Here is a 26,399-nt window from a genome sequence, read left to right on the forward strand (position 1 = left end):
AACAAGAAGGGGAAAAAAAAAACCCACAAAAAGTAATAAACTCCATCACTGCTATAACTTCAAGAATACCGCTGTGGTAAAAAAAGCAAGTGAAGCTGGGCTTGCCTAGATCTTTCTTTGCCTTGACTTCACAGATGACCCTAACTATAAATTTGCTGTGGGTTAAACTCAAGGATCTATATTTTATACAGGACTTTGGAGTACCAAAATCTCAGTGCAATTACAAATATTTCCCATAAAAAGAACTAAATGGGAATTTCCTGTGATAAATAATTTCTCATTAAAAACTTAAGGTAAATAAACCAAACTTCTTCATAGAAAAATTGTATTTACAACTCCATTCAAAAGCAGTTTTTAAAAGCAAACACAATATAACACTGAATTTGAAAAATTTATGCTAAATCAAAGTTGCCAGGTTTAATAAATTATTAACAGAATACTGCATCAAAAATAAGGCAATAATCCAAGATATGCCATTAAAGATTTCTTCACTCTCACGACTAGACAGAACTTATCTATCTAGCAGCAAATTCATTCAGTTTCAGCATGTCTGAAATCCTTAAGGACAGAAGTGATAAAAATGTGATCTTCGTTCTTCATTAGACTCTTAGAACACTTGAAGGAAAATAATTTCTAAAGCACAAAGAGGTAAAGAGGTATGATCTTTCAAAACGATATTCAGTGTTCAAAATTCAAGAATGCAATACCAATACACAATGGGCATTAGGTGAGTATATGCAATACAATGATAGCAAATTAATTTATTTAGTACTTTTTCCATTCCATATCATCAGGAGGATTGATTTCAACTTTCCTTTTACCTACATCAGACCAGTTGGTACTCAAAACTGTACCACCAGACTCCATCTGCAATAAAAAAAATAAATAAAAATAGGTCAATTCCTGGTTAATATAATCAAAATAGAATTATTTTCCTAAAACTGTTCTAACTACAGTCCCAAATATAGGCTATTATCTACAGCTCAATATAAACTCAAAATAGTATTTTTATTTAAATTGAGGCATTTCAGAGAAGTTAACAAATTCCATGAAAAATTAAAAAGGAAACTCTAGAATAATTAATTAGGTAGGGGTATTGTGTACACATACCCTACCACATCAAGCACCATGTTCCCCTCTGCTAATCAACAGAGGTATATGTGGAAAAACCACCCTCAAAAGAAAAGTGATGCTGTAATTTTTTTTTTTTTAACTGAAGACAGTGATGACCAAGCAAAATAAACTTTTTATACTAGTTAAGCAGAACTTCAAGGATTTCTAATTAACACTCCCCTCTGTGTTAAAGGCATACAAATTTCCTCTTGAATTTTTTTTAAAATCCAGGTACATAAACACAGCCAACAGTATCTCAGTGAAGAACTGGTTATCTACTTAATCACCTACTGAATATATTGTCTAACAATGACCGTAACATATTCATACAGTCGTGTGCCATATAATGATGTTTTGTCTATAATGAACTACATATATAGGACAGTGGTACCATAAGATTACAGTGGAGCTAAAAAATTCCTATTGCCTAATAACATCAATAGCAGACACATGACTCAGGTGTCTGAGGAGATGCTGGTATAAACCTACTGTGCTGCCATTGATATAAGAGCACAGCATATAAAATAAAGTACATTACATGATACTTAAAAATAAACCACTATTACTGGTTTATGTGTTTACTATACTAGCCTTTTTACCATTAGAGGTACCTAAGTTTACTATAAATCAATATGCCATATTACACTAGCAGGAGCTTCTTACATCTCCTGATTCCATCATGATTTTATCAAGAGGCCACATTTTATCAAGAGGTGTAGTCAGTGGGTTAACATTAAGGGGGAAAAAACCTATCCACATCAAGTGACTAACCTAACACTAAGTTTATGTAAATACACTCATTGATATTTGCATTAATGACAAAAAATACCTAATCATTTATTTCAGAATGTATATAAAGATAATAAAACACCATGACATTTGTTATCTTGATGCAATAAAAATGCAATCACCTGGATCAACAGAGAACAAGGTTCATTATTAGATTCTAAACATTCTGAAAAAAAATCAGTGGACTGACTGGCAAACATACAAAAATTATACACTCTAGTAATTACAATGGAAACTCAACATAAGGCCTCTCCAGTTTCCTTATGCTTTTCTCCACTCAGTTAATTTTGCATCTTTCAATCCTCCAGACATGAAATGGCACTGTCTCTTAATGGCTGCCTTTTGATCCTAACATCAGGATTTTACTCTCCCCCGCTATTTTTTAGAACAATTAGTTGAGCTATGGATGCAAAATCCATGGGGAGGGCTGTAGGTATTTATATACAAGTTCTGTTTAATAAACAACCTGTAAGAGAATCCTAAGTTATAAAACTGAAAGAAGTGAATTTAGTTTATAATTTGGTCATATTCACTGTTGACACTTAATTTTCTCCTTCTTTCCTTATAGGTTGTAGTGCAATCTAGTATTTCCCTATGATTATTTTGTACATGTTGGTTTTATTCAAATTGGGAGATCATAGAGGGCAGAGTATTTTGCTTTGCTTTCGCACAAGACAAACAAGTTTAAGGTCAAAGTTTTATAAGTATATACAGTTTCCTTAAAATTATCAAAGTTTCAATATAAAAATGTATGCAGAATCTACATTACGTCTTTGATTTGACATGCTGCCATTTTATCTAGCATGCTTTTAAAAGTTAATAGAGAAAAGACTTCCTTTCTGGGAAGATTGAAGTATTTCTCTTTGAAAAAGTCAAATGATTAAATCTTCAAGAAAATTAATTTACATAGTTTTACAGTGATGAACTGTCACTAAATCTCAGAGTTTGAGGCCTAATTCAGATGGTATTCATGATGCCCTAGCAAAAGCCTGAATTGTCTTAATCAACAGTAAAATCATTAACCCAATGAATAACTAATGTGTACTTTTCCCCTAGTCAAACATAGTTTGGAAATTTCCCCTCTATATTCTTCATCTCTAACATTGAGACAAGAGATTCTAGGAGATAAATAGAAGCTAACAGAGCTACTGTGACAGACTCAACTAGGGTAATTCCCTATCAATAACTGTAACCATGGCATTTCTTAGCCTTCCAACTCTACCTCATTTATTTAAAAATACAAATATATTTAATTCAGAATAAACCACTTGTTTCTCATAGCTTCTACAAGTTTTCAGCTTCTTCAACGATTACTCTATGTTTGGAGCAAGAAACATTTAGACAAAGTCTACTCAAAAAGGTCTCCCAGCATAGTACGTGTAATTTGTACTCAAATTACCTTCTTGTCTAAATGCCTAAAATTCACTCCCCCACAACACTTGGGGAAGGGGAAAAAAAAAAAAACAGGTCATGTTCTTACAAATGATTTGTTCATGGCACGTTTAACTTCATCAGAACCATCTGAATAGATCTGTTGAAACAGTTTGTTTAAAGCTGCATCTCCCTCCAACTTCTCATTCTTTTCTTCTTCTTTGATCTCACCAACCAATTTATCCCAATTTCTTGTATAATGAGATGAAGATGGATATAGGTTCTTTACATCTATGAAGTGAAAATGACAGAAGTGATTAATTGACATGTTTTGATTATGTCAAGAATATGCATACTTTGACCATGATAAACAGAACATCTGAGCAGTTTAGTTCACCAAACTGCATTTTTGCAATAGGTGCTTTTTTGGATATATACATCAATAACCAGACTTATACTTCTAAAAACTATATCAGAATAATGTAAAATCTAGCATTTCTGTTGAGTGAAGAAAAAGTGTAAATCTTCAGTGTATTATATAAGAGTAAATTAAAAACTAATTCTTCATTACAATAACAGAAACTGGGTGAAGCATATAGGAACTTGTAAAAGTTACAAAGATGATATAATAATTCTAAAAATCAAAGTATTAGCTTTTTAAAAAAGATGCTTAATAAATTTATTTTATAAATAAGATTTTAATGTTAAAAATGTGGCTTTTGCTGGGTGTGGTGGTACATGCCTGTAATCTCACCAACTTGGGAGATGAGAAAGAAACAAGCTTGAGACCAGCCTCAGCAATTTAGGAAAACCCTAGTTAAGAAAATTTAAAAAGTGCTTCAGATGTAGCTCAGTGGCAGAGGGCTCTTGGGTTTAATACCAGTATCTCTCACACACACCAAAAAATAAAAATTAAAAGTGATGTTTTTAGAAACTAGGTGCAATGGCAAATGCCTATAACTGAAGCTATTCAGAAGGCTAAGTAGGAAGGATTGCTTAAACCCAGGAGTTTGAGTTTACTATGGGTAACACAGAGAGACCCTAACTCAAAATATAACATAAAAATGTGGGTTTTCTAAGAATCTTACATTATCTTTCAGAGTAGAAATAAACAAAGTATAATCACCTATGCCACAACAGTGAGTTGAGATTCCATTCTCTCCCCACATTAAAAATAGGATTGCTTCAACAGTAGATTAATAATATTTAAAATTGAAATACCTTATTTACTTATTTACAGATAGAGTATTTGTAGAGTATACTGGGGTAAACAGGCTGCTTACAGGATAGAAAAGGTTAGTGGCCCAGAGGCTCATGGCACTGCCCCCGAGGGCTGCCCAGAAGATCAAAGGAATGAAGATTCTGGCAAAAGAATAATTAAAAATAATTGACCTAGTAGGTATAAGAGCAGCCCTGTTCACTATCCAGTGAAGACACAAATGATGACCACAAATGTAAGCTACATATATAAAATTTATATATTAAAAATTTCTAGGAGTGTTACTAAAAAGAATCAGGTAAAATATACCTTAATAATGTATTTTATTTAATCTAGCATATAAAATAGCACTTCAACATGAATCAAAAAATTAAATGTTTTTTCATTCAAAAACCTGGTACATATTTTATGCATTAGCACATCTCAAAGCAGAAATTTCTCTATTTCTACATATCAATACTAATATAAATGTCCTTCTCCAGTAATGTCCCACTATATTTCTTTTTTCTCAAAACAGTTGAGAAATAACTAAACGTTCTAAATGTAGACTACTCACATTTCACGTGGTACATGTGGTCAGCAGTTACTGTACTAGACAGTGTAACTATGAGGCTTTGAAAAATCATTATTTGAAATTTCTCTATTTCTACATGCTAATACAATCTAAATCTCCTCCTCCCCCAGGAATGCCCCACTAATACTTCTTTTCTCAAAACAGTTGAGAAACTACTAACATTCATCCTGTTTTTTCATCCTTTCTTTACACCTATAAACCAATTTCCTCCTTGCCATCAAAACAAAACCCAAGGTCACGGCAATGAAAAAGCTGAAAGAGTTTCTGCCATTTTCTCTATATCTACATGCCAAGCTCTTTCTCCTTAAGACATTTATGCATTTTCACTATCTACTTGAAATTCTTTTCCTCTCTCTCTTCATATTGTTTGGAATTTACCACCACTCATTTACATATAATAACTTTATAATTTTTTTCCATGTCTGTGTGTGCTAGTACTATTATCATCCTTTAATTTACTTTTTTTGAATCACTTTTTTTTTTTTTACAAAAATTACTATATCAGAAAAACAAATCTACTGTTATTGTGATAAATGAACAATAAAACTGACTATTTGCAATAATTAAGTTATTAAAACAAAACAAATCCTTGCAAAAAAACCTAAGACCTTACATGGTTTTATTCATGGCAGGTATACTGTTCTAAAAACTCTATCCATCTTCCCTCTATTAGAAATCCCCCCTTTGTACATTTTCAATAGTAACCAAATAAAACAAAAAAATGCATGCTATGGTAAGTTAAGTGCCAGGGAAACATGGATTTAATTAATTCTAATACTCACTCCCTGGAAGGATGGAAATAGAGGTTTAATCTCCACTTTATAGATAAGAAAGCTGGCTCAGATAGGTTAAGTGACTTGCCCTTATCTACAGTCTCCACCTTGCAGTACACAACAATCTGACAAGCATATTAATACCTTACAAAAACGTAACAGCAGAGGAAGAATAGCATCTTGAATATCTAAGGTACTGAATTTAGGAAAAAACTTAATAAATGTAACACTAAAAATCCTTGATTTTTAATCTCAGAAAAACTTTTAACCCATGGAGATGGTATATGAACCATCTAAGTAACCTAATTTCTTTTCTCATTCACTATAATATCAAATAACTACAATGATACTCAGTGCCAGCAGAGATTATTTCCATGCTGAAAATACAGCAATAGACAGTATTACACATGGGGTTAACAGAACAAAACCCACACTCTGAAGACCTGGATTTTAGTCTTAGACAATGAAACCTGTTGTTGGGTAATCTTGAGCAAGTTGATTAACCTTTCTGAGCCTGTAAAACAGAAGGAATAATACGGGGCTGCCTATTATACATGGTTGTTGTTATAACTGTGAGATACTACTCTTAGAGAAGCTTTGCACTACATAAAATCATCAGTTCAAAAATCTGTTAAGAGCCAGTCACAAAAGAAGCATGTGACATTTTTACTGTCTTACAATTATCAACCAGAAATACTGTAGCCCCTTAAAAATTATGTTAGTACGCATTTCCTGGTTTTGCTAATTACACCTCAAATTAGTTAAGATTTTATCATTGGAGCAAACTGAGTAAAGATCTGTGGGAACTCTTATTTTGCAAATTCTGTATGCATCTAAAATCACTTCTAAGCTAATACATGCACACATAAATGTTCCGTCAAAGAACTCATTTTCTGAAAGTTGCCACAGGAAATATGTTTTCTGCAACAGAAGTAGGCAAAATCTGAAAGCAGCTGAGACACAACATTAACTTGATTCAGTCATCAAATCAGAGCATTACCTAATACATCAAAAAGAAATGTCTTTCCATTCATTAATGAGGTTATTACGGTAATATACAATCTTAGGTTGTAGTTCTAAGAGCGTCCTGCAGATAATTATTTCATTAGAAAAATGCTTATCTGTTTATTGTATGTGCTTACAATTGACTTCAACACAATGCTGTTCATCCCTTAAAGTGTTACCCAATCAACCCTAGTTTCCTCTCTTCTCCTAGGCTTTTCTTAGGCACTTATTACTATTTGTATCCATCTCTAAATTAATAATATAGTAAAATGGGTTAGAAACCTTACTCAATGAAGCCCTGAAATTCCAGGCAATTAGAGTTGACAATATTGATAGAAGGAACACAAAGGAATAAACAAGAGAGAGCAATAGGGAAGAGGAGAAAATATATCAGCACAACAAACTAATTCACTTACAATGCAAAAAGCAGCAATAAGAAAGGGCAACAAACAAAAGCAAACACCCTCCGAATAATGTCATAAACTGACATGATGAACAATCCTAACTCCTCTGGGATTTCGCTGCCATTCATTTGTATTCTTAGAGTTTAGGAAGTTAGAATAGTCACAAGAAAGGCTACTTTGTATTCATTACACAGCAACCTTATTATACTCAATGTATCTTATCTTGGAAATATAAATAATAGAAGTAAAAAGAATGCTCATTACTCTGTAATTTCAACCACACAACACAATATGAATTTAAAGCTTATCAAGGCCAGAAAACAAACCTGCTATGAACTGTTTTGATGTAGGGACATCTCCTTGCCCCTCTAGCTTTTCCCATCTCACAGCCTCTGGCTTTTTCATTTTAATTTCAATCTAGAGGAAACACCAAATAAAATCCATTATCAAGTGTAAAATAAATAAAACAGTAAAAATGCAATTTTCTTAAGTCATTGAAGTTTTATAAGTGACAGTTTCCTTAAATTATACAAGGCTAAATTTGAAGAATTATAAAATATTTATTTTGTTTTTTTTTTCCTGTTAAAATTCATCCTTCAAAAAATGACATAAACACTACAATTAAGAAGAATCCTGAGACCTAAAAGCTTACTTTTCTTATAAAGCAATGTTCTCAACCAGGGATGATCCTGCCATCCTGGGGACAGCTAGCAATGTCTGCAGACACTGCTGGTTGTCATGACACAGGTAAGGGAAAGAGTGGTACAGACACCCAGGGAGTAGAGACCAGAGGATGCTACTAAACATCCTAGAGTATATAGGGAAACCTCCTACAATAGAAATATCCAGCCACAAATGTCCATAATGCCATCATTGAGAAACCCAATTCTTTAGCAATTTGCTGTTTTCACATGTTCACTAACCTGCTTTAATTTACTGTACTGTATAAAAATAATACAACTCATGCTAATATATATATATATATTTTTAACAACCATTCATTCAATAACTACAGGTTGAGAACCCCTTTGCTGAAATGCTTGAGACCAGAAGTATGTCAGAGTCTGGATTTTGGAGTATTTGTATGTATACAGTAAGATATCTTGGGAATGAGACCAAAGTTTAAACGTGAGATTCATTTATGTTTCATGTATTCGTTAATCACATAGTCTGAAACTAATTTTATACAATATTTAGTGAACGTGCACTTTGACTGCGACCTGTAACATAAGGCCAGGAGTGACTTTTGCACTCATGACCTCATGTCAGCACTCAAAAAGTGTTTGATTTTGAACTTTAAATTTTCATATTAGGAATATTCAACCTGTACTCAACACTCACAATGAATACATACAGTCTTCAAGGTTGTGGAGGATTTTAAAAATACTAATGACACATCTTTGACCATTTGGAAATATATGAGCTACTTAAAAGTCGCAAAAGAGGCAAATAAATGTCAAAAGCTCAGGAAATCAAGTCAACTGTAAAAGGCAAAGGTTTCATGCAGTTTAAAGGATGTTGAGACATAGACACAATTGCAAGGATAGAAGGGGTAACTCAATCTCCAGAAGCAAAGGGAATGGCCTAAAACTGGAGCTCTGGGGGCATGAAAGGCCAGAGTCCATCAGGGAGTATGAAGAAAACCAATCTGTCAAGTCCAGAATTTATGCCAAAGCAGTGAAAACTAGATGGAAAAAGAGTAATACACAGAGATTTCAAATGTTAAACTAAGTTCATTTATGAAAAAAGAAAAGCTAACAGTATTCTCATCAAGGCTTGTCCCCAGTATCTACCATTATCCCTAACATACTCAGTCATATCTACCCTTTTGTTTTCCGTATTCAAATAATGTTCTTGCCTCCATTTTTAGCCTGGCAAAAATCAGCATTTTCAGGGTAAATAAAGTGAACAGCACCAAATAATATTATGCAGATTAAATCAAGACTCAGAATTTTCATTCTAATATTTTTATGAAAAGGATCATTACTTCTGTAAAGGAAAGTGGGGGACAAGGAGCAGACTATTCACCCTTTTGCTCTCTCACTTCTTTTTAATCAGATAACTCATTTAAAATTGGCAATTCCTGGTAAGCTTTCTTCTAACTCCATCCAGCTTCTTTGACTTTCAACTGGAATAAAAAGCCCAGATGGCAGTGTTGTACATCACTATACTAAAGTATATTCACACTTCATATTCCTATGCTACATGCATTCTTTTATATAAAAGTTCCTTTTTTCACTTCAAGAGCAGCACATACTTCGCAGTTAAATTTACTGAAAGCCACTGTAACCTGAGGAATTGTGCAGTATGAACAAAAAGGTCTTTATAAAGATAGGCAAAACTCTTAGTAACAACCTGTTTCAAGTGAGACAAACTGACCTAAGCCTGAAATTATACTTAATCCATTCATTAAAATAGCAGTACGTAATAAACCATGTAAAGCAGTTTTTTAAAAGGTGAAAACGGGGGTGGGGTGGGGGAATAATTTTCTGTGAATTCTTTTTCCTACCTACTTCACTCTCAATGCTTATGCTCTTAAAACTGAAGTCTGAAGTCTTCATGTTTCTGGCAGATACTTCTAATATTACAGTTCAATTTCAGAGATTTTTTTATTGTAACCCATTAATAAGCCATTCTATTTTATTTAAGTAAAAAATACTTTAAAAGCTAAATATTCCATTTGCTTAAAAGTTGCTCTTATATGCACAGGGAAGGTTTTCAAGGTACCATAATATCCCAAAGCAGTATTCACAAGTTATTAGCAAGAATCCCTACATCAGTTCTCAACATTGTATGAACTCCTGTGCACCTCTGAGAATTTCTTTTTTTCTCAATGAAAGGAACTTCAGATTAAAAAGAAGCCACTACTATTCCTAAGTAATCACAGCATCTAGATACTGGCTTCTTAAAAAGCACTTACTGCTACAGACTAGCAGTGAAGGAATCTTTTCCAGAGTCTAAAGAACTAAGGCAATTTACTGGCAAACTTGTGAGATTCACATGCCTCAAGATTATAGCTATTAAATAACTGTGCCCCTATCTCAAAGTGTAGTCTTCCCAACATTTTCTTACTCAACTCTTTGCAAATTTAATTGGCACAACAGAACAAACACACTGTCCAATACTGAAGCAGTAGCTCAGTATCCTGGAGGCCACACTGATACATCTTATTAATTTCGAGGTCAGACTGATAACATCTTGTTTATTCTTACAACTCAAAATCTTTTTCCCTAGCTACCGTACTAGAGATTCCACCCAAGCCTCATGCATGTTAGGCAAGCACTCTACCACTAAGCTACATCCCTAGCCCTTTAGTTCTTCCGGAGTTTTTTAACTGGTGCATCCTAATTGCACACAGCATTAGAATTCATTGTTACATATTCATATATGCACACAATATAACAATGTAATATGACAACTATCGTTCTCCAGTATCATTCCCACCCCTTTTTAAATTTTGTTTTGAGTAAGGTCTCACTAAAATTGTCCAGGCTAGTCTCAAATTTGTGATCCTGCTGCCTAAGTTTCCTGAGCTGATGGGATTACAGGCCTAACAAAGCTAGGTTCACTTAGGTCACTTTATAGCCATTCTTTAAAACACAAAAGATACTAATGAAAGGCAAATTTCTAACTACTTAATTCAAGTATTTACTGAGTGCCAGTCACTGTGCTGATACATAAGGAAACACCTTTTGTTCTCTTATAAACAACGAAAAATCCCTGTGTACATAATTGTGGAGAGCGTGATTTGAATTACAGCTTGTCTGAATCTTGGGGCTGCATTTATGCTGGAAGCTGACTGTGTGGAGGTGCAGGTCAAGCTGCCCCAGTTGCTATGGTAACCTGGCCAGGGGGACAGGGCTCCATCGGTCAAGGCCTTGAGTTTAGCAGTTCTCCCAGGGATAGAGAATTCTGAGCAAAAGATTACCCCAATGTCTTGTCAGTACTCTTCAGATTGTCTGCTTTGCTGAAAACTTTCCCACAAATAACCTTTTGATGAAATGTATATAATAAACTTGCTGAGTTAGCCCTGGAGTCAATCAAGCCTCTCCAGGGCTTGATTACCCACCTGGCCCCAGTTTTTTCTCCCTGTGTGTGTCTGTTGCCTTTCCTTTATCCCCTATTGCTCCTGCACACCTGGAATCTCCTTAATTAATGATGGCGGATGAGAGATGAGAGGGCTGCAGCAAATTGGCACCCAAATAAGTCTCTGAGAGGCCCAGGCAAATAGTGTGTAGCGACAGACCCATATACTAGGAAACAGAGAGATATTTAGAAGGTAGTATATTAAAATGCCATTAGTGATGAGTCTTCAGTGACTACTCTCTCAGCTCCTTCATACTTTCCCAAATTTCTATATGTATTTACTTTTTTTATAGCCTCAATAAAAATCTAAGTAATTAGGAAAAAAATAATAGCAGTAGTAACATTTATTGAGCACTTATATACCCTGTGTGCTTCACAGGTCATCTCATTTAATAAAACCACCCTACAAAAGGAGATTATCATCCATATTTTAGAAATGAGAGAACCAAATTATGGAATAATTTGCTTGAAATACCTTTTCAGCTAGATTTTTTACTTATTTCTTCAGAAAAAAGAAGAGATAGACAATGGGGCAAAACCAATTGTGTAGTTAGAATCACAAAATGGTGCTACTTGTTGGATATACTACTTACAAGCAAGTAAATTAATCTCAGTGAGCCTTAGTTTCTCCTATGAAATGGAAATTATAGTGCCTATACCATGTAGGGTTCTTATGAGGATTAAATATCATGTATTAAAAGAATATAGCACTATAACTGACATATAACAAATGAATGCAATCGAAAATATCATCATCATCATAAACATGGAAAAACCTGGGCAAATTATTTAACATCTCTGGATTTGGTTCTTCTACCTCTAAACTAGTAAGAAAAATACATACAATGAGTAATTGTGAAAATTACATGTTGTAATATACAATACAGTGTCTAGCATGTGATAAACACAGTCAATTAACTATTTTAATTCTGCACAGGTCAAACAACACAGGACTGGATAAATAAAGTACAGTATATGTACACAGTAAAATATTTTGTTGGAGAACATTTAATGCCATAGGGGGGAAAAAGTCATAATGAATAAGTTTAAAGGGCAGCAAGAGACAATATATATGGCAAAATATTTTTTAAAATATACGAACATGCATGAATGGAAAAGACAGCAAGAATACATTCCAATTTGTGGACATCAGTAACTAATTCAGTAAAAACAAAACACAACATCTCACTGTTATTCCATTATTAATAGCAAAACAAAGCAATAATCAAACATCCCCACATTTACATATTCAGAAAAACACAAGTACCATGCCCAGATACCCCAACATTATTATACCCCTTTACATTATCTCTGGAATTTTCTATATATTCTCTTGCTTGTATGATCATTAAGAAAAGGAATTCACTCTAAGACTTCTTGAATTTTAGTGGGTCAAGAGGGAACAAGGGTTATTTTGTCTCCAAGTAAAAACATAATTTTTATTTACCATGGTTCCAGGTTTTAATTTTTATATTGTATAAACTTTTGTTTTTGTATTATATGATATAAAAAATTACTTAAAACTAAAAATAAAGTTGGGCATGGTGGCTCACGCCATGTGAGCTCCAGTGAATCTGGAGCTGAGGCAGGATGATCACAAGTTTGAGGTCACTCACAGCATCTTAGCTAGTCCCACAGCAACTGAGTGAGACCCTGTCTTAAACTAACAATGTACCTTAGTGGTAAAGTGCCCCTAGGTTTAGGAAAAAGTACAGAAATAATTTACTTTTCATGTATTCATGTGTCCTGAATGTATTTCACATGTTTGCATATCTAGTATCTCCCCAAAAAAAGAGTATAAATAGGAATACACAAATATTTCTATAAAGGCAAACTTACCCCAAGAATTGAAAATTCTAATTCTTAAGAACGTTTCACAATATAGCTGATACTGAATCATAATCCTGAGACTGACCAGCGATGTCATGAAATTAACATCATGAAACAAAAGGATGGTTTCTTAATTTTAGAAAGTGGATCAACAGGCTGACATGTAAACTAGTATTCATAACCATAAGTGCTTATGTAATGGTAGAAAGAGCTAGCAAAGATACTGAAAAAAAAATTCTGGCTAGAAAAAATGTACTAGATACTACACTTAAATACTATTTCATTAGTTTAAGGATACTACCTCTTCCTATTTTGATCATAAATTATTTTCCCTCAAGTAAGTAACTGGCTACACACAGATACGCAACATTCATTCAATCTTAAAGGTGGGGAAAAATAGGACTCTTAAAGAAAAGAAATAGTTCCTTTAAAACTAGACTTTAACAGAATCTTATTTTAAGTGATTCTCCTAAGCAAAATGCATCATTTCCTCAATTTATGAAAAGGTTCAAGATATGCGAACATGCAAAATACATTCAAGACACGTGAATACACGAAAAGTAAATTATTTCTGTACTTTTCCTTAATTGCCATCACTAACACTGATTTCATTTTCCATGTTTTATAACACTGTCTCCCTCTGCTGTACAAAAATGGAAAAGGACTCAAAAGATTTCATCACTTATTTCCTTCAAAATAAAATTAGGACAAATTCTATAGATGTATTTGTTTTAAGATATGTATAGTTTAGCAGCCCAACAGTTAAATATATTTAAAACATGGAAATTACAAGATCAGAACAAGAAAAATAATCTTCCTTTTAGGATACATTGCTTTAGAATCTAAAGTTTTCAATCCAGAATGTAGAAAAATTTAAGCAAAGTAGCACTAGCTTCGGTTGGCAGTCAGAGTATGCCCTCCTGAGCCAGGATGAACCATTTAGTTACTACATTAATTTGGGGAAAACATTTGAAATTGCTGAACCTCAGTTTTTCCCCCCTGTAAAACTAAGAATAAAAGCAACCTGGTAACTTCATAGGGCTAATATCAGAATACAACTTAGATTCATTTGGTCACTAAAGAAATATTACTAAGCACCTATTATGTTAAATGCATGGGATGAAAAAGGGCTGCCCAGTTTAGCAAATAAAAATAAGAGCATGGAACATACTTATACAAAAAAGTTATTCACCGTTGATCTGAAATACAAACTTCATTTGTGTTTCAAACACTAGTTATCTGAAATAAAGTTCTTAAGCTATTTATCACCTATTCATACAAATTAATTTACATTTAAATTACTTTGAATGGGTATGCACTAAGAATCTTGATAGAAATATATAATATCAAATTTATAATTTTCTGACCTGTCTTCCTCTCAAATCTATCTAGTGTTTTGTGCTAGATTACTCAGAATTCTTTTATTGAACAAGTACTACATTATATGAGTAGAACAAGGGATAGAATGAAATCTGGTGAGATTTCATCCCTTTTCTGACTTCCTATTGTCTCAAGCAGTTGTTCCGTATCTGCTGCATAATTAACCAGCTTAACATTTGGCAATCTTCAAATTAAACTTTGAAAGGGCAAAATCCCTGTTTCACTAGAGTAAAATACTACTTCACATTTTTTGCTCCAAACCTGTGTAGCTGTCTTTTCTGTATGCCTGGTTATCATTCTTCAGGACAGAGGAGGACCTGATCCTATTCCGTGATAGAAAACTTCACATGTCCTTATAACTTAAAACTTAGAGGAGTTAATAATGTAACTTTCTGCAGGATTTGTGTATAAAAAACCATATACTAATGGAAAAAGTTTACCTATATCATTCATTTTCATTATCTCATTTATGATACACTTTCATATAATTTTACTAGTAAAAGGATTTTGGAGCTCCTTTAGCCCATAACCCTCATTTATACAGATTCTGAAAACTTAGTCCTGGTTTATGACTAGACTAAATTCACAGGGCAAGCTAAGAGACAGTCAGATTTTTACATATTCAATTTAATTCAATATTTCTCCTCCTAATTTCACTACTACCTATCTCTTCCAAATGATGTTTGAATATCTTATGAATATTAATTCTATATTTTGAAAGTACAAAGGAATCAAAACATTATATACTTAAACTGTTATTCACTGTTCCTTCACAGTAACCTAACCTAAAATTCAGCAGAACTAAAAATAAAACAAGAAAGTGGACTTATCTTTACAGCAGTTTCTATTTTTAATTGCATGAGGTAGGATAAAAGAATTATTTATATATCAAAACTGACCAAATGACAAGTTCTTCAGAAGAGACATTATCAATGTCAAATCTTATAAACTGTCTATTATATCCACTTTTAAAATCTTTTTATTTTTTAAATTTTATTTTAGTTGTAGTTGGACACAATATCTTTATTTAATTTATTTTTATGTGGTGCTGAGGATTGAACCCAGTGCCTTGCATGTGCTAGATGAGAGCACTACTGCTGAACCACAACCCAAGCCCTAAAATCTTTATTGGAAAGTATTCTGGCTCTCTTAATAAGTACACAAACACTACACAGGCTATGTAGTTTTACATCCCACTGTATTCAAATTTTGGGGATAAGAAAATCCTGATAAAATAATATAAAAAATAAAAATATAAAATATAAAATATAAAATCTTGTGCAGCTCCTCTTTCCCCTTTTTGAGACATGGTCTCGATAAATTGCTAGGGCTAGCCTGAACTGTGATCCTTCTGCCTCAGCCTCTGGAGTCTCTGGGATTACAGGAGTGTGGTGGTTACCACATCTGGCAATTGTCCTTTTTAATTTACAGGATTTACAAGCTTATTATCACACAGATGATTAGTTCACCAGTACTTCTATATTTTGAAAACATTATTGGTGAAAACCTTTTCAATGGCCTCACCTTTGTTGAAAGTACTTTAAACGTACTCTGTTCTGGTATTATAGGATGAAGCAATCTCAGTTTCAAATTGTAATCTTCTCCAGAAGGAAGTTTCACCAAAGCAGACAACTATTGAACACAAATTAGCAACACATTTTGTAAATTTATATAATAAATGACAAAAAAATTTAAATGAACACAGAACTTTGACAATGTTGCAGATTAAACATTTTATGTAGTTTGTCAGATTTAAGAATTTCAAAATAATCTTTCAGTGGTATTCTTCATGTACATTCTCAAATACATAATTAAAGAACAGAATATAACATTTTGTGGTATTTATCACATTTAATCACACATAACATTTAAATCTCAAGAAAACACACAAATGCAAAATGATAGTTTGTAGCAAAAATAAATAATTATTATGCAAAATATTTAATTCTAACCACTTCTCTTAAATAGCTATCATAGGTTCTTTACTAAATGCTTAGAAACCAAGTTTTTACGTCATACTTAATACGATTAGTAAATTCTAAGATCACACAGCAAATAACTAGACCTTTTTCATGAAGTCTACCATGTAAGTGTAACCAAATCACGTATCTTACTGGTTAACCAAGTTCTGCTTTATATTCTTAATCTAAAGAGAAAAATGCATATTTAGCTCTTATCAAAACTTTTAACTCAAACTGAATAGCAATGCTTCAGATTTTATTCATCATTTTCCATGTTATCTCATGAAGAAATGGCTGATAAACTGCAACAGATTATTCTGCAATACACTGTTTGCACATAATAGTTTTTAATCTCCATATAAAATATGGCTTAAAGATTACCTCTTTTTCTGAAAATTCCACATTTACATCATTCTTTTGAACATTCTTGATCATAAGTGTAATGATTACTTGAGATTCTGTTTGATACCAATCATACCTATTAAAAAGGAAGAAATTGTTTTTTAGTTGTTTTTCAAAAAAGAAAAAACTGGTCTGATAAAGAGCTCCACCCTCAGGAACCAAATAGCAAAGGCTGTTGATTCACAAAAATGATTATAACGTAACTAATTTTTTACTATCTATACTAATGGGAGAAAACAGTAAGGTAGGTGATATCCAAACCTTTCCAGTGGACTTAAAATACATACATCTTTTTCTAACACAGTTGCACTTAAACTAATATCAAAGATAAAAATCATTTTAAACAGTTACTAATTATACATTATCAATATTTTTACACTCTCATTTCCACCTAATGTTAAGGTGAAATAAACACTTCTATCCCTATTATACAGAAGAGAACACGTAAAGTTCAGTAATAGCAGTGGTGCAGTGGACTTGGTCAACTGGAGTCACCACCACTCCAAGCTCTTCACTGAAGCTGGGAGTAAACAGGCCTCAGCACAGGAAGAGGCAAATGAGCTCAAACTACAGTTATTTCAACTTTACCCCTCTTGCCAGGCACAACATATAACAATATCTTCCCCTTCAAATCTTAAGGTATCTGGGAAGACCAATGTAAACAGAGATTATCATTATGTATACCTTGCACACTGAAAGCTCTAAAAATGTAGTAATCCTCACTTTCAAATGAGAATAAGACTATAATCTCCCTGAGGGTAGAGCTATTCATCCTGCCACTATTATATTCCCAGGAACAAGTACAGTGCCTACTCTACAATATATTTATTAAGTCAAATGAATTATTTTATGCTCCAAATTCCATAATTGTTATTTAATGCTTATGCATTCCTATCCTTACCGTGGCCACAGGCAAGCCAAGGTCCCTTGTTACCAAGTACTTGAGAGTTTCACTCTTCATTACCCCAGAAAGAACATAAATGAACTTTTGTTGTAACATTTTGAAGTCATTTTAGGTAATTATGTCAAAAAGCACCTGAATTAAAGAAATAAACTTTAAGAATGTCACAGTCTGCCTCTGAAATTCAGTGAGGATGCAAAACTCCAGATCAGTGCCTTGTGATTCTGTTACAGTTCTAAGAATACAATTGGTACGCATGGCTAATGAATAACTAAAAATAAAATCAAAGACTTGGTACTTGCTTACTCATTATTGTAATTGCTATCTTCAGCAATATTAACTTTAAACTCATGTAGAATGTTCCTATGAAAAATTTACTTCAAATATAAGACATAGGGCAATTACAAGTCTATTAACCCTACTATGAACTTATTTACTTATGTCATAAAACAAATTTAACTGAAAGATGTTCTCCTTCATGTTTGGAAAGGTAACATAATATGGCAACAGAGACATTTCAAAGATAAGAAGTCACTTGAATTTACTTAAGTATAAACATTAATACTAACCAGTACACAGTCTTAAAAAAATAAATTTTTCATAAGGTTATAACAAATTTAAAAAAAAAAAGAAGAAATTTAAAACCATTTGGTAAGGACTCATTTATTATTAAAATACAGGCTCCTCTCCCCCTTTAGGCACATCTATCTAGCATTGTTTTATGAAAAAGAAACACTTACTTGATTTTTGATTGAGTCCGCTGGGATGCAGACTAATTTTGTCAAGTTGAAAGAGAAAGATTTTTACAAGTTAATTTAGTAACTGTACATTAAAATGCATGTACTATTAACTTTTAAGTACTCTAGTTTTTTTTTGATAATGGAATAACTACATGAAAATTTTCTTCAAAGATGTAACAATAGTATCTGTATCATTAAATAATATTAGTCTTCACATAAAATAGCATATTCAGCATTTTTATAATTTCATTAATTTAAATTTTTAAAAAATTTTTTTTTAGTTGCCAATGGATCTTTTATTTAATTATATGTGGTGCTGAGTCTCTAACTCTGGGCCTCACTGAGCCACAACTCCAGCCCCATTAATTTATATTTGAATAGAAACTTTTTTCTAAAGGTATGAATGGAAAGGTTACTTATGCAAAATGTCCAATCCTAGCAACAATGTTAGTATTTTAAAAACCATTTTTAAGAAACAGTGTAACATTCTAGCTTAAAGTAAAAATGCCTCTGAACTGACCCCAAACAAAAAAGGGAAGAGAGGTGGTTTGGGATCAAAGAAATCAATAAAAACTACTCTAGAGGTCTGAATCTAACTCAGAATTACTCTTCAGTATAAAGGACTGAGTAACAATGTGCATCTAGATCACATTAAGTAGAGATAAGATACTAACTAGAACAGATTACTCCAGTTTATCCTGATACCAGGAAAATACTAGACTGAACCACAGCAATGATAAAATGTACTAAGACTACAACTTGTTACCGCACCAAGTATTTTTCTTCTTTTTTTTGTTTTTTTGTAACCAAATGCATCATTCTGCTGTTTGCAGTCCTAGCCTCAATCTTAAATATGATAAAACCTGAACAAAACTACTAGCAAGTAAAAAGTCAACTTTTAAAGACCTCTTCCAATTCATTCCCTACCCACCACACCTAGAAATATGGGCAAGCATGGATGTATACATAGGGGCAGACAGGACTCACATTTGTAGATATTCAAAGCTCTTGTTACTATGCATGCACATATTTTGCCTGAAGCTCACAATAACCTGTCTGATGTAGATTAGTTCTTTCAGTTCCAGTTTACACATGAAGAAATCTCAGAAAAACAAGTGACTTTATGTCATAATATAATTTTCAAAAAATGAGATGTAAATCTTTGGTAATGTACAAAGTACTCAAAAGATTAAGTAATTGCCCAGAAAGGGAACTGGGAACCAGGTGTAATGAAGCATGCCTATAATTCCAGCTACTCTGAATAGTGAGACAGAAGAATCATCAGAAGGATACTGAATCCTAGGCCAACCCAGGAAACTTAGTGAGAACCTGTCTCAAAAAAAAAAAAAAAAAAAAAAAAAAAAAAGATGACTACACTCAAATATCCTGACTCCATGTAATTTTCTTTCTTGAAAATAAGTAAATCACTACTACTAAAAAAGCATTAGCCATGTTTTAAGTATGTTATACATTAGCCTAAATTGATTAAAAAATAAAAACCACTTCTCAATTCTGCCTTAATTTTTAATGACTGAAAAGACCTGAAGAGTTTCATGTCCAAAACAATGATGAACATTAAATATAAGTATTTCCAATTTTACTTACCTTGTATGTTTTAAGTCAATCATAAAAAGTCCTACAATTGCACAAGTGATTCCAATTGTTTAAATGTGATGTCTTTTTAATAATGAAGATAGGAGATAACCATCACGATCACACTAAAACAAACCAAATTAACTTAACCTACACATTAAATTCATTAAAAGAGCCCAATAACTTTCATGAACACAAACCTTTATAATTATTTCAAATGACTTTATTTCAGCTGCTACAAGAACTAGTATTTAAATTGAAGTGCTTAATATTTAACTGAGAGAGCTCATCCCAACTCCTACCTCAAATATGTTTGATACATGAAAATTAATATGAAGTAAAAACATGAAGGATGAAAACTATGGACTTACCACCTCAGATTCTGACCCTATAAAACATAAAAATGGAAACATTCTCAGACAACAGTGCATTTATAGAAAAGGTTACATGATTTCTATAGCACATACTAAAAAAGCCAATTCTCTGTATCTTTCAAATAAAAGAAATTGGTCTACTTTTGTAACTTGGAATCACGTTAGACTCCTTCTTCCTTTTTTTTTTTTTGTTTAATATTTTCTTAGTTGTTGATGGACCTTTTGTGGTGCTCAGAATCAAACCCAGTGCCTCACACATCTAGGCAAGTGCTTTACCACTGAGCTACAACCCCAGCCCTCCTTAAGTCATTTCTGACCAATAATACCATGATATATTCATAGAAATACATTCAAATCTCCTTTTCATATAGGAAAGTAAACAAACAGCAACATATCATTGAATTCAGTATTTAAGAGAATATGTACTATTTATAAAGATTAAAAACAAATTTGTTTAAACCAAAACACTTGAAATGTTTATTTCTTTGTGAATTGAAAGACTATGAGAAGCCTACATGAAATACTTACCATTCAGAGCTTCTTGACACCTTTTAATCCAGGCAACGAAATTAGCACCTGCACCTACAAAGAAAAAACTAACTATAACATCACCCATCGGCACAACATAACATATTCATTTAACAAATACGGAGTATCTACTATGTCCCAGGCACTATTCTAGGCACTGGGGATTCAGCAATGGACACCTATCATACATAGCAGAGCATAGCAATCCTAGTATTTTCACTGTAAACATAACCAATACTAGTTGTTCGCCCTAGGAAATTTTGCTTTGTTTGCTAGAATAGTTTTAACTACAGTTAACCTCACTCATTTCTCGGATATTTTAATCTATATTTTGTCCCACCTCCCTGCTCTTAAAGGAGCATCCTTTCACATAACAACATCAGACCTGAATCAGACTCCCAATATGCCATCAAACTTGGTGGGGTAGGGAGCTGGCAACTAGGACAAGGCTGAAAAGCCTCTCCGGGCCCAGCCTGCTCTTCAATGCAGGTACCTATTCTGTTTACTACTCTCTTAGTGGCTTTACTTGTTACCATGCCTTTCCTACTTAAGATTTTGTAAAGTTGTTACATCTCCAAAATTTATATGGCAACCAAGAGACTATTTACAGCAAACTATATAAAAGTAACAATGTGAATGTGTACATAAAACAATTTATTCTTAAGATCCAAATTCTTAATGACATCTAAATAGTCACAGTCCCTACCAAGATATTAACAAAAATATTAAAAGTACTCTAAATAAAAGTTTATGAATTCAAGCTAACTGTGGGCAAGATTAACCTGAAAAATGAAAAGCAGTAAAATTTAAAATTTCCGAATTTACTAATTTATAGAAGAAATTAAACTACATATGCCTGAATAAAATTTTTAAATACACATGCTATGTTCTACTAAGGAAATGTCATATCAAAACCCTATGGAGCGGGCTGGGGTTATAGCTCAGTAGTAGAATGCTTGCCTAGCATGTGAGAGGCACTGGGTTTGATTCCCAGCACCACTTAAAAAAAAATAAAGATATTATGTCCATCTACAAGTGGAAAAAAAAAAAAAAAAAAAAAAACCTATGGATGGGCTGGAGATATGGCTCACTGGTGGAATGCTTCCCTACCATTCAGTTTGATTCTCAGCACCACATATAAATGGATTAAATAAAGGTCCATCAACAACTAAAAAAAAATTTAAAAAAACAAAAAACATCCCTCTGGAGGGCTGGGGCTGTAGCTCAGTGGCAGAGCACTTGCCTAGTGTGTAAGGCATTGGGTTCAATCCTTAGCATCAAAATAAACAAAATAAAGGCATTCTGTCCATTTACATCTATAAAAAACAGAATAGAATAAAATAAAACCCCTATGGGAGGTTTTCAAGATGGCGGCCTAGAGGGTGGCTGCATTTCATGTTGTTCCAGGACTCAGGATTCAAAAGAGGAGATATTGAGACACTTGGGACGAACTCAAAGCAGCCGGGTGACTCTCACCCATTGGGAAGGCGTCCCGGAATGCAGGCAACTTTGTGAAGTAGAGCTGCCGACGAGACGCCCCTCCCCCCGCTGGCGCAGTGAACGCGGACAACTGGGAGCGCCGTAAAGGAGGCCACTCGGCACAGCGCTCGGACTCGGAGCCACCACTGGGGCTCCGGCAGCTGCCCAGGGGAGGAGTGGCGAGGTTAGCTGTGTGGACTCAGAACACCGGGGCCTGCCCTGAGGAGGAGGAGGAGGAACTTGGCCGCTTGGGTTCGGAGTGACTACACCAGAGCTACAGGCGGTTGCCAGAGGAGGGGCTGCGTGGCCAGCTGTTTGGACTCAGAACGACTGCTTCTGAACCCCGGGGCCTGCCCTGAGGACAAAGAGGACGAGGAGCGTGGACACTTGGGTTCGGAGTGACTGCACCAGAGCTACAGGCGGTTGCCAAAGGAGGGGCTGCGCGGCGGCTGTTTGGACTCGGACCACTTCGGAACACCGGGGCCTGCCCGGAGGAGTAGGAGGAGCGCGGCGGGTCCTGTGGACTCGCAGTGACTCCATTAGAGCTCCAGGCGGCTGCTCAGAGGAGAAGGCGAGTGGTGAGTTGTTTGGACTTAAAGTGACAGCGCCTGAACTCAGGGGGGCTGCCTGGAGGAGAAGCGTGGTGGGTCGCTTGGTCTTGAGTGGCCGCACCAGAGCTTCGGGCGGTTGCCCAGAGGACCCGTGCAGCGGGTCACGTGGATTCAGAGCCACTCAGAGCAACCACTCCTGAACACCCGGGGGGTTATCTGGAGAAGGAGGAGGAATGGGGAGGGTCACTTCGACTCGGAGTGATTGATTGCCCAGGGCTACGGGTGGTTGGTGGGAGGAGGAGGCACGCAGTCAGTTGCTTGGACTCCTAGTGACCGCACCGGAATACTGGGCGGCTGTCTGGAGGAAGAGGCGTGTGGTGGGTCTCTGGGACTCACAGCGATTGTACGGGGCCCCAGGTGGCTGCTCAGAGGAGGGGCCGCATAGCCAGGCAATTAGGTGCAGAGCAGGGTCCCAGGATCTAGGAGGCTTCTTGGTGGAAGAGCTGCACAGAGATAGGCTTAGGGCGGAGCGAAGGTTCCAAACCTGCGGGCAGATTCTCTGAGGAGGGGCAGCCTAAGGAGATTCATCTGCGAAGGGTGAGGCTCCCAGGCCCAGGAGGTAGGGCCGGGCCCCTGGGAACTTTGCAGAGGAAGGCAGCCCAGCCCAGGAGGTAGCTGTAAATTGAGGGGAACCTCTAGGAAGGAACTGACCGGCGAGACCTCCCCACCAGGTGAGTCTTCCCTGCCGGGTGAGGTTTCCCCACAAGGACGGTAAAACCAGAGACTCAGGCCCAAATAGGCCTTGCCTCAGCCCGCAGCCTAGGTCCCCTTTGGATGACCATTGGTTAACAAGTGGAGGCACCTCTGTCCACTAGCAGAGATTATACCCCACCTGAAGTCCACCACTCCTAGAGAGGCAGCTTCCTTGTGGAGCACCGCATTATCAACTTCCTCTAAGACTTCAGCCTACTGAAGGCTAAGGGGGATATATACAGAAATCTTCAGGGACATTGTTAGTCAATAGAGGAAATCTGCAATATCTCAGCGGTCCACTGATATCTGAACAATATGAGAAAAGAAGGAAAGAAAATGCTGCAAACAAATCTAGATGTTACATCAATAAAACCCAATGACAGCATGGCAGAAGAAATGACAGAAAAGGAGTTCAGAATGTACATAATTAAAATGATCAGAGAAGCAAACGATGAGATGAAAGAGCAAATGCAAGCATTGAATGATCGCACCAATCGACAGTTAAAAGAGCAAATACAGGAAGCAAAAGATCATTTCAATAAAGAGTTAGCGATATTGAAAAAAAAACCAAACAGAAATCCTTGACATGAAGGAAACAATACACCAAATTAAGAACTCCATAGAAAGCATATCCAATAGGATAGAACACCTGGAAGACAGAACCTCAGACATTGAAGACAAAATATTTAACCTTGAAAACAAAGTTGAACAAACAGAGAAGATGGTAAGAAATCATGAACAGAATCTACAAGAACTATGGGATATCATGAAAAGGCCAAATTTAAGAATTATTGGGATTGAGGAAGGCCTAGAGAAACAAGCCAAAGGAATGAACAATTTATTCAATGAAATAATATCAGAAAATTTCCCAAATCTGAAGAATGAAATGGAAAATCAAGTTCAAGAGGCTTATAGGACTCCAAATACACAAAATGACAACAGACCCACACCAAGGCACATTATAATGAAAATACCTAACATTCAAAATAAAGGCAGAATTTTAAAGGCTGTGAGAGAAAAGAACCAAATTACATTCAGGGGTAAACCAATAAGGATATCAGCAGACTTTTCAATCCAGACCCTAAAAGCTAGAAGGGCCTGGAACAACATTTTTCAAGCCCTGAAGGAAAATGGATGCCAACCAAGAATCTTATACCCAGCAAAACTTACCTTCAAATTTGATGATGAAATAAAATCCTTCCATGATAAACAAAAGCTAAAAGAATTTACAAAACGAAAGCCAGCATTACAGAACATTCTCAGCAAAATATTCCATGAGGAAGAGATGAAAAACAAAGAAGCAAATCAGCAAAGGGAGGAATTATCCTAAAGGAATTGTCAAATAAAGGAGGAAACAAGTTGTGTCAAACAAATAAATAAACAAAATTTTAAAAATGAACCAAATGACCGGGAAACCAAATCATATCTCTATAATAACCCTGAATGTTAATGGCCTGAATTCATCAATCAAAAGATATAGACTGGCAGATTGGATTAAAAAGAAAGATCCAACAATATGTTGCCTGCAAGAGACTCACCTCATAGAAAAAGATACCCATAGACTAAAGGTGAAAGGATGGGGAAAAACATACCATTCACATGGACTCAGCAAAAAAGCTGGAGTATCCATCCTCATTTCCGATAATGTGGACTTCAAGCCAAAGTTAGTCAGAAGGGATAAAGAAGGTCATTTCATACTGCTTAAGGGAAGCATAAATCAGCAAGATATAACAATCATAAACATCTATGCCCCAAACAGTGGCTCATCCATGTATGTCAAACAAATCCTTCTCAATTTCAGAAACCAAATAGACCATAACACAATATACTAGGTGATTTTAACACGCCTCTCTCACCACTGGACAGATCTTCCAGACAAAAATTGAACAAAGAAACCATAGATCTCAATAACACAATCAATAATCTAGACTTAACGGACATTTATAGAATATACCATCCAACCAAGAGCGAATACACTTTCTTCTCAGCAGCACATGGATCCTTCTCTAAAATAGACCATATATTATGCCACAAAGCTAATGTTAGCAAATACAAGAAGATAGAGACACTACCATGTATTCTATCAGATCATAATGGATTGAAGTTAGAAATAAATGAAAGAGTAAAACACAGAAACTATTCCAACATCTGGAGATTAAACAACATGCTCTTATATGATGAATGGATAACAGAAGATATTAGGAAGGAAATTAAAAAATTCTTAGAGGTAAATGAGAACAAAGAAACATCATATCAAAATCTCTGGGACACTATGAAAGCAGTACTTAGAGGGAAATTTATTTCATGGAGCGCATTTAATAAAAGAAGTAAAATTCAACAAATAAATGACCTAACACTACAGCTCAAAGCCCTAGAAAAAGAAGAACAGAACAGCACCAAAAGTAGTAGAAGACAGGAAATAGTTAAACTCAGAGCTGAAATCAATGAAATTGAAACAAAAGAAACAATACAAAAAATTGACAAAATAAATAGTTGGTTCTTCGAAAAAATAAACAAAATTGATAAACCTTTAGCCACACTAACAAAGAGAAGACGAGAGAAAACCCAAATCA

General features: G+C 34.8%; 1 protein-coding gene across 1 annotated transcript in view; it reads right to left on the reverse strand.

The window, feature by feature from the left end:
• Positions 1–26,399, reverse strand: part of SUGT1 (SGT1 homolog, MIS12 kinetochore complex assembly cochaperone) — a 41,067-nt gene continuing 14,668 nt past the window's right edge. Inside the window, exons 6-13 of the mRNA XM_079136544.1 lie at positions 21,044–21,097; positions 20,513–20,529; positions 18,549–18,580; positions 16,887–16,983; positions 16,069–16,176; positions 7,575–7,665; positions 3,383–3,564; positions 1–867 (exon numbers count right to left, since the gene is read on the reverse strand). Of these exons, the coding sequence (XP_078992670.1) occupies positions 766–867; positions 3,383–3,564; positions 7,575–7,665; positions 16,069–16,176; positions 16,887–16,983; positions 18,549–18,580; positions 20,513–20,529; positions 21,044–21,097 (683 nt within the window). The 3' untranslated portion in view covers positions 1–765. The remainder of the gene's footprint in view (positions 868–3,382; positions 3,565–7,574; positions 7,666–16,068; positions 16,177–16,886; positions 16,984–18,548; positions 18,581–20,512; positions 20,530–21,043; positions 21,098–26,399) is intronic.

The sequence above is a fragment of the Sciurus vulgaris genome (genome assembly GCF_902686455.1).
Source record: "Sciurus vulgaris genome assembly, chromosome: 4".
Taxonomy (NCBI): domain Eukaryota; kingdom Metazoa; phylum Chordata; class Mammalia; order Rodentia; family Sciuridae; genus Sciurus; species Sciurus vulgaris.